This window comes from Dendrobium catenatum, unplaced genomic scaffold, assembly GCF_001605985.2.
Source record: "Dendrobium catenatum unplaced genomic scaffold, ASM160598v2 fragScaff_scaffold_847, whole genome shotgun sequence".
Taxonomy (NCBI): Eukaryota; Viridiplantae; Streptophyta; class Magnoliopsida; order Asparagales; family Orchidaceae; genus Dendrobium; species Dendrobium catenatum.
In genome coordinates, this window is record NW_021319309.1 from 7,298,081 (window position 1) to 7,308,611 (window position 10,531).

Sequence of the window (10,531 nt, forward strand, 5' to 3'; positions counted from 1 at the left end):
CCAGAACAAAATGGCGTCGCTGAACGCAAGCATCGCCACCTCCTAGAACTAACACGAGCATTACTCCACGACTCCAGCGTTCCGCACAAATTCTGGGCTGATGCTCTCTCCACGGCACACTACCTGGTAAACCATCTTCCCTCCACCGCCATTCATAATCAGATTCCCTCGCAGGCTCTACACGGCAAGCCGCCTACTTACAACCATCTTCGGACCTTTGGCTGTCTTTGCTTCCCGTGGCTCAAACCATATTCGCCGGACAAACTCTCTCCAAGGTTCGCAGAATGTGTCTTCTTGGGCTATTCTCCATTCCACAAAGGGTACAGATGCTACAACATTTTTAGAAATCGCACATACATCTCCCGTCATGTGGTGTTCTATGAACAAAACTTTCCATTTAAAACATCTACCTCTACCGCCCCAACGGTTGAACAAGCTTCTTCGTCAGCTGCCTCACCCCTCCTTCTCCCGCCGACCACGATTATGCCCATTCCCACGGCCCAGCACAACAATAATCCTGAAATCTCCACTGCCACACCAAACCAAGCCCCTAGCCAATTTGTTTCGCCAACTCACATTTCTCCTACTCGCACACCTAGTCAGGCCTCCCAAGACCGCAGTAATCAGCATCAGCTCAAACCCACTCATCAGATGCAAACAAGACTCAAATCCGGGATCATTAAACCCAAGCAAATTTTTAATCTCCTGACCCATCACATACCCAACAACACACCCACCACATTCAATCAGGCATCCAAATATGATCACTGGAGGAAAGACATGGCGGATGAGATATCCGCTCTAAAAAAAAAAAATTATTCATATTATAAAAATAAATATATAAAAAATAAATATTATCTACTAAAAAAATAAATATTATTCATATTAAAAAAATAAATATTATCTACTGAGAAATCCTTCATGATTTCGATCTTCCTTCCTTATAATTCCGTCTTAAAGGGTCATTCACTCACACTCGTTTATTTGGATGAAAAAGAATATAAGATAAATGCACTTACAAAGAGCCATGTTTTATTTAGTTCATTATACACAAAATAAGTTCTTTATATCTAAGAAATTCCCTATTTGTAGGAAATATAGGGACAACCCAAAAAGACACAAATAATAGTTCAAAACTACTTCCATATCCATGCATCTCACCAAATTCATGCCTAACATTATTATAAAAACTATAATAAAACTCAATAACATACAATCTCATTATTGTCCATAACATAAGAAATGACTCTCTCAATTCAATATAACCTAACACATACTCTTGAAAGAAAGAAAAAAATAATATAAAAACAGTCTTCAAAAATAGCATTTCTCCATATCAGTCCTTTCTATAATCATGATCAATATTTTTCAAAAGTTTAAAATAGAACAAGTCCACAAACAAACTTTGCCACATATATGATCTCCATGTTTAATCTTCTTTCCATAGTACATCACGATGTATTGAATTCTCAAACACAAATAATTCCATGATGTATTAAAGTAACAAAAAACCTAATTCCAAAAGTAACATTAATTTGCCTTTATAATAATACAAGAGACTCCCTATCTATAGAAATATACTGAAGCAATCAAAAGACATAAATAGATATTCGAATATATTACTATATTCATACATACCACCATGTTTAATTATATTCACCATCAAGCTCAATAATATAAATCCCCATATGATCAAATACAATATATGATGTGACCTTACATATATAAACCCAAAATCTCACATGAATCAATTATCTAATCTCAACTCTTTTCTAATGATGTTAACTTTAATTACCTATAAATTATTTGATGTGCAACAACTTGTCAAAATAATAAGGCTTCGTTTGGAATTACTTTTTTTTTTCTATTTTGTGAAACTGATTTTTAGTACAAAAATCTATCAAAAGCAAGAAAAAAATAGTGGTTCAAAATTGTCTCAAACGAAGCCTAAGCCACATTTGATTTAGGGTGACATACATGTAAATATTTTGCTCATGCACAACACCCTAATTTGTCATGATGGGGTACATCTTATATAATGAGAACAAAGGTATACTAACATAATGACACACGCAACACAACTACGGGTGCAAATGAGTGGAATCGAGCTCGAGCCAGAGAGCGTTGAAGTCTAGCCCGACTACCAAATACCGAGCTGAAGTAAGAAAAGCTAATAGGACTTTTCTTTCGCCCCTCAAAAAATAAGTTTTGTTTGGGGCGGTTTTCATATTGCTTCTTAAAGCAACTTTAATATAAAAATCGATTGAGTAATGCAAACTATTCTGCAGTATTAACATAAAAGTGTAGACTTGTTGCTTCCACTTTGACAATAAGCCCAACTATTCTGCACTTCCATTAAAGCAGCAGCTGAGTGATGCAAGCCAGTAAGGTTGGCTGAGCATATAAAGTCTGTTTAGAGCTGTTTTCTCATAATTTTTTTTTAAAAAAAAATTATTATATTTCTGATCAGCTACATTTTTTTTTTTACAATTTTTTATAATTAGACATACTAAAATATGATAACTAAAATAAAATAATTGTCTGATAAAAAATTATGACATAACTCAGGCTTCATTTGAGACAACTTTTTGACTGCTTCTTAAATCAACTTTCTAATATAGATATTTCAATTTTTGTAATAAAAGCTTACTTTAAGAAGCAATAAGAAAACTTTCTCAAACAAAAACTGAATTTTTAAAAAATTATTTTCCCCGCAATCATTCTACAACTATTTTTACACCTAAGTTAGGAACTTTTATTACATCCGGTGAACATGCGCTCCTCTACGTTCGGTTTTAGACCAAAACAGTGCAATACCGAGTTTTTTTAAAAAACTCGGTACAACTCGGTACTCGGTACTCGGTATTGCGCTGTTTTGGTCTAAAACCGAACGTAGAGGAGCGTACGTTCACTGGATAAAATAAAAGTTCCTAAGTTAGACAGACAACAACAGCAGAATGGGCAAATCAAATATGAGCCGTCTCCTGCATAAAATTAAGGAAAGAACTGAAAGGGTCTGTGACAATTTTTTTAATTTAGAACAGCCCAGTCAGGATTGGGACATTCATAGCTCCAGTTAGGTCCTGAGTATCGCATACAGTGCAGCCAAAGGCCTTCTTCATCTCTACCATAGCTGCAAGCAGCAGTAGTTATTAGTAATAGTGCCAAAAATGGCAAAAGACTAAACTATGGAACTGCAATAGATAAAGCTTCAAAATTCAAGTAAAATTTTGTATTTATAGGAAACTTGGTGTTTTACAATCATCTGTACCATATTGTTTATGGTCTTCACCATTTATTAAAGTATTAGAGTAACTTGCACTTCTCTTCCTCTGTTTGATCAAATATCACACATTGGTTCTAAAGTTTGAAAAATCTCACAACACTATCCCAAAGGGTGGAACTATGTACTGCTAAGGGGGGCCAATTGCCCTTAAAAAATTAAAACTCTTAGTATAATAAGGATTATAGATAATTTGTCCCCCATGAATTTTATTTTTTGCCCCAAGCCGACATTTTTCCCCTCAAAAAATAGAAAAGCCTCTTGGCCTCCAGCTATTTTCATCCGATTATGTTGAACTTTTCTAACATTAACAAACAAGCCTATGAAAAACGATTATGTGCAAAATAAATTATTTTTTGCACCCTTATACATTTTTATTTTTATTTTTATAAGTTTGTCACTTGTCCCCCTGTAAACTAAGGTTGGTTCCGCCCTTGCACTACCCTTCCCTTTAAAAAATAAGATTAACTACTGAAATATTGATCAATCTGTTAATTCATTCAAAATGAAAGATGTGAATATTTGATATCTATTTAACTGTATGAAGTCCACCATACGTACTAGATACTTTCTCGTAGCAAATAAAAAGATCTGCAATACATACAAGCTCTTTACGAAGATAGATGTACACGTCACATGCCACTTATGGGTAGATACATAAAGACTTCAGTAAATGCAGTATCATGTAGTCAATTTCAGTCCGTGAAAGAATACATCTACTTGCCTAATTGTAACAATAACGGATACACTACATGAGCCAAAGACTACAACAAAGTGCATGAAGAATACGACAGATTCAAGCTCCCACGGCTTTTGCTGGAGCCCCACTATAAATATTGCATACTATCTATGAACAAATGCCACCGGATCCGCAATATTCATACGAGCGAACATAAGGCATTTAAAAATATTTCAAAGAATGCCCCGTACATGCACCGTAGTTTGTATACACATAGGTACACAAGGGGCAAGTACAATCATAAACATGCATGGGCCCCAGCGAGCGTGTTATTGGTACACACGTGACATCTAAGGATACTGTGTGGGTCAATAAGTGAATTCAAGTTCGAACTCGATCCTTCTATACAGATCAATAGGAGTCGACAAAGTTCGAACCATCAAATAAATATACGGCTGTCCTGATAGGTATATTTGTTTTAACACATTCATATTATGCATTCAAGGTTTATAATTAAGAGAATTCACTAATAAAGGTACAAAGCCTACGAGAAACCTGATCCTCGGTCAACAGCATGTTCGAGTTGACAAGGTTGGGTCCATAAATAAAAATGTCCCCAAACACCCCGATGATGTTCGTGTTGAATAAAAAATCTCAACCGGATGGGTCCATTCCAAATATTTCAAAATGCCATCAGAAACACTCAAAATTCAAAAAATCTCAAAGTCCAAAATATTTAAAATTTATATTCCACTATCAAACACTCAAAGTAAAATTCATCCACCCTCCGCAACAGTTTGCCGAGGTAGATAAACTCGAATATAACTTCAGCCACACAGAGCTAAATGCTAAGTCGAAAATATTACTATGATCCATTTCCAAATAATCTCCTGCCAATAAGGACGTGGTACGTGTCATCTGACCGACAATTTTACCGCCAAATAGCACCGCAGGATAAATGGTTATGACATAGGCCCCTCTGAACCGGGTGATTTTTTCGCCAAATGGCACCACGAAATACCGGTTATGGCCAGCACCAATACGCTCCTTAGTGGCATCAAATCCTTGAGATATGAATTAATATGATATAATCGATAGGGCACAAAGCCCTCTGTTAGCTAAGGTGGATTCAAATTTGTCCCCTTAGACAAACATTCACCCCAGGTATACAAGATCCCTTAGACGAAGCAACCCATGGCTGCCGACAAGGATCCTTCTGTCAGGTTGGGTCGCTACCTCCTCTGACTAAGTAGACTAGGGACCACGATGGAACGGGACGACAGAACCATGGAATCTTGATCGGGTCCATCATCCATTCCCCCACCATCCACTTTAAGTGCAAGATGGTGCAATTTCAAAATTTTAAATATCAAATTTTCAAATCCAACTTTTCAAATCCCTATGCCCATTGCTGCTATTATATGCCAGATAACACGTATTTATACGCATCTGATTGACGACTAGCCTTAATTGAAAGTTCTCTCTCGTGACCGGGAGGGGTAATTAACTATAGGGGCTTGCGCCTATAGGAAACCAGAACTCAGATCATAAAGTCCTCACAAAATGAGGGCGAAATCTATGGATAGTGTCTTATCTACAAACCCATCTGTCTTCCCAAAATTTACCCCGAAACTTAATCCGTTAAAACTCCCTTGCCGAAAAAAAAAACAAACAAAGCGAGCGGAGGCTGGGGCCGAATTTTCGAAGCCCACAAATACCACATGCAAATGGACTACCTCACCATATCAGACAAAGCATTTATATGACATATTAAAAATCATTATTCAACTCAGAATAGTCATCTTTTGTTAAGACTGTTAACAGATCAGGTGGACCGAAACCCGAATCAAATCCAAATAACTTTTTGATCGACTAAATTTTATATTGGATCAGAATCGACCAGGATCTGATTCATGACTATGTCAGGTCAGATATCAAATCAAATTTCAGGTCAACCTAGAAGTGGCTAAACTCCTATAACAAGGAGAAAGATAACACACTATTGAAGTCTATTTTAAAATTTTTGAAAGAGATTTACTTCTTGATGATCTAAACTTTTTTGATGTTAATAGAATTATCTTGATCATAGCAATACACCAAAAGATCCATGAATTGATAATTCACGTCCATGCATACAAATACAAGTAATTATGACTTAACTGTTATGTCCATACAATATAAATATTATCAAGCTAATTGTCCCAAAAATAAAAATATCACCATCATATACCTTGCAAGATTCTTCATTAATCAGAAACGATACAAGAAAATTTTCGTAGCAAAAAGACAAGCAAGAGCAAATGAGCTCTAGAAGGCAACATAACCGACTAGAACATAAAATACAGCAAAAAAAATTTAAATTTTTTCCAACTGGTTCCTCTAACTTACAATGAATTAGGCTTACATATGAGATGCATAAATAAGCTTACAATGGAGGCTAGATCTTAAGGTCTTAACGGGTTAGGCTGAACTCGTCATAACTAGCTCCAACCCACATTGTTATAAGTGAATCAGGTCAAGGGTTTTCAAATCTATAGATCAATTTGCCTATCATGTTAATCAATTCAGATCAGTCATAACTTGACCCATTGACAAACCTTTCAGTGAATTAGGCATGAAATTTAGTCCCCTTTTCTCCAAAATTTTCTAGATCTGAAACTAAAATCATTAAGACTTACTGTATTTTTGCATTTAAAAAGGGATAGATTTGCAGGAACAGTATCATACGGTAATGAAATGTGCAAAGCATCATAACTAGTTAACTAAACACAGATTATAATAGAACTGGAAGTGTGTATACCCTTTAGGAGAAAGACATGGGCAGTTGGTGCACATTGGGTCGATACTGAAATCTACATGATCAACATCTGGATTATGATTCTCACTCATGGTAGAATCAGAAAGTGATGGTTGGTGGTTGCGAATAGAGGCAGCTCCATTAGCACCAGTTCGCCGGGGAGAAAGAGGAATGCCGGTCTTGCAGAGGTATAGATCATCATTAGCTATTGGGTGCCCGCAATGTTGGAGATGAACACGTATCTGCAGCATTTGGATCGAGGCGGTAATCAATAAAGTTTGGGCTTTTTTACAGAAGTTTTGCTCCAAGGATACACTATTAACATATACTTTTCAAATAGAATACAATCAGAAATTTACAGATTTAAATTATTGCATGTTCATGCAAAAAGGTGTATGTGTGCACTATTTAATGGAATAGCTATTATGATGCATCCAGAACTTTTAGGAATAAATGAAAATTTTACATTTATACGGTTGAACATTCACGAGAGCTTTCACTCGGCATCCGCTCACCCACCAGATAAAAAGAAAGAAACAAAAAGCACGTTCGAAGAAAAATTGATGCATAACTTTGCAAGGAAAGGACCTGTGGTTAGGAAATCATTTTTAAATTTGTAAGCAAACTATAGTTGTACAGAATCAAAGGCCTCAATTACTCCCAAAAAGTGTTTTCCTTGATATGAAATTGCGATAACAGAAAAAGTTCTGAAGATTATATAGTTGATACAACAGCTTCGTGAAAAATCAACTGAAATGGATTCTTAAGAAAAAAAACTCTTTTATCGGGCCAGTCAAGTCATCCTCCACTTACCTTCAACGATATTGTCATTTCAAGGAAAACTCCGCCAGCCTTCAACAACATTTCCATTTCAAAGAAAACTCCTCTTTTCAAGCTTATCTGTCGTCTTCAACTTCACATTGTCATCTACTACTCAACAAAACCCTAGTTTTTAGAAGTTTCACTAGGAATCAATTTTCAACTTTTCAAATCAAGGGCAAAAGGTATTTTTGAAATTTTATGCAAGTGTAGCTTTAATTTTGAAGCTCAAATGCATAAAACTATAATTAGAACGTTTTTTGTTGATCTCTTCTGAAACAGTTACGTGTACTATTGATATATAATAGCACTGATTTCATATCGACTCTGAGTATCTTGAACCGTATTTGGCATGGATTTCCATTAGAATCAATCTGTACTTATTTTCTTAGTTGCAAGAATCCCATTCCATTGATTATTAAAACAGATTTAAACTAATACTGTCTTCCATCTATTAATTCTAACCAAAACATTTTCTATAAAATAACTAATATTGACAAATGCATTATCATCGATACTGCATATAGTATAAAGTATAAATATTTTACGTCATATATTTTCAATAAACTGATCATGACTTGTTATGCTCCCCTCATCATTTCTGTAGGTTAATGAAACATTGCTATGGCCTTGATTGGTAATCTCCTTTGCTTTCAGCCACCAAAATCATCATCAATTCATTTAGCTGTTTATTTCATTTGCTATCAGCCTTTTCTTCTAATAGTTTATTTCCATTGAAATTGATTCATAGTTTAGAGTAATTTAATTGGATAACATCTTCTGTACAAACATTCACGTTATTTGACCATTTGGCTGCATCAATGACAATTCCATTCCTCTAATGATATATTATGTTAGAATTGTGCATTGTGTATGTACAAATCGTATACATATGGTTATAAGTTGGATAAGCGATCCAATGGTCGGGATGCTATTAAGAATTTCATTGGGAAGTTATGACAAGTCCGTACCTCACTACCCCTTATATGTACATACTAAAACCTTATCATTAGGTAGTCAAATGCTTAAATACCAGCAGGAATACAGATTATGACTTCGTTTGAGATAGTTTTTTTCTTTCTTTATAAAATGGATTTTTAGTATAAAAATTTTTTGAATTAAAAATTTTTGTACTAAAAAACAGTTTTAGAAAGCAGTAAGAAAGCCGTCCCAAACGAAACCTCTAACTCTAAGAATTCAAGTTGCACGAGCCCTATACAATTGATTTCCTCCTGATCCAAATGGGTTCCAATTAGCTTTATGAAAGGTAAAATGGCACAACTTTATCAATTATCTATCAAGGGGATCCACAATAATTTATTCTCTGAATTATTTACTGAGAACCTTAGTGCAATATTACCTGATGAGTACGGCCAGTAACAGGTTTACATAAGACCACACTATGAGTTCCATTCGTACTGATTCTTAAGAATCTTGTGCATGCAGCCTTTCCCTCCAAAGCATTATGTCTTGGGTCTCCAACCTGCCATAAAGGGAAAAAGAAAGATTTAATTATCCTACATCTGATACTTGGATTTTACAATTCAACGAGACTTGAATGGGACATGCAGAAAAAAAAAAATTTCAGGAAGCAGGGAATAAATGAATTCAAAAGAATAGCCCCTTAATTAAGCCTGACACTAGAGAAAAATTCAGAGATTATGTTGCACTGTGTTGGGAAATACACCAATATTTGATTGGTTCGTTGAAAAAGAAATGCAGAGTAAAAGAAATGCAATGTATTTGAAATATTTTGGAGCTATTAGAATGAGTATAAAATAAATACGTTTTTTTTTTTGCTTGAAGTAAAATAAATGCAATATAAAGTCAATGATGGAGGAGGTCAATGTCCAACGGCAGTAGCTGGCGTCAATGACTGGTGGTGGTGGTGGTAGAGAGTGGATGTTGACGTGTATGGTAGCAGCGAGCGCTGATAACTAGGGGGCAAGCGACGAAAAAAGAAGGACAACGACCGGCTAATTGTGGCGACAACAAGTGGCTGATGAGAGGTGAAAGCCGATCGGGAAGCAGCAAAACTGGCGATAGGTAACTACCACGGCCGAGACAACATTGAAAAACAAATTACAGTGTTTTTAAAACTCATTCAAATCTAATTATTTTCAAATACACTAAAATTGAACTAGATGGTGAATTTCAAATGCTTAAAAATTTTACCCTCATATTTCTTTTACTTCAAGAACACTACTGTTGCCAGGTCCTAAGTCCTAGATGAGAAAAGTTGAGTATTGCGTTAGGTAGTCGACAGCCAGCGTAAAACTTGTCGAATAATCATGACATGAATTCTTTGAAAAATTGTGTTAATGCTAGGGCATCCCCTGGAAGCGACGCGTTGTATGGCCTAAATACAGTGACAAGTGTGCAAGGGCCGCTGCACCGACGCCCGGGTGTAGTGTTAAATAGGCAAGGGTTCCCACATCAAAGACGGATGTGGCCAAAGAAGCTAGTCTATGAAATTAAAATTAGGATAGGAACTTGGAATATAGGGCTCCCTTATAGAAAAATTAATGAAATTAATAAATATTATGATTCATAGGAAGGAAAATATTATGTACATTCAGGAAACTAAATGGATTGGAGAGAAAGCTAAGGAGATTAATAGTTTAGGATATAAACTATGGTATTCGCATTTATATGTGAGAAATGGATTATTTTCTCTTATATACATGCTCGGTTTAAGAGAAAGAAGTAAATGGATTAATTTATTTTTTTAATCAAGACTAAGTTATTGATATATCATCAAAAAATTATCTTGATCGGGCACTAATCTAGAGAAAACAATCACGTTAGAAACTTCAAAAATTAAATCGGAGACCATTTGAACTCCGATTTCAACAAACTTATAGTCGAACTGAACGTCTCAAAATACGAACCCAACAACACCAAATTTGACTCAATCCGAGCCCAAATGAGTCCAAATCAAGGACCCGAAGCA

The 10,531-nt window shown here is 35.5% G+C and overlaps 1 protein-coding gene across 2 annotated transcripts in view; it reads right to left on the reverse strand.

Annotated features, from left to right (window-relative positions):
- Positions 1-2,958: 2,958 nt before the first annotated feature.
- Positions 2,959-10,531, reverse strand: part of LOC110101522 (RNA pseudouridine synthase 7-like) — a 20,082-nt gene continuing 12,509 nt past the window's right edge. The window contains exons 3-5 of one of the 2 annotated variants that reach the window (XM_020829447.2): positions 8,939-9,061; positions 6,763-7,001; positions 2,959-3,133 (exon numbers count right to left, since the gene is read on the reverse strand). In XM_020829447.2, the coding sequence (XP_020685106.2) occupies positions 3,031-3,133; positions 6,763-7,001; positions 8,939-9,061 (465 nt within the window). In that variant the 3' untranslated portion in view covers positions 2,959-3,030. The remainder of the gene's footprint in view (positions 3,134-6,762; positions 7,002-8,938; positions 9,062-10,531) is intronic. The other variant, XM_028696866.1, reaches the window with a different exon arrangement.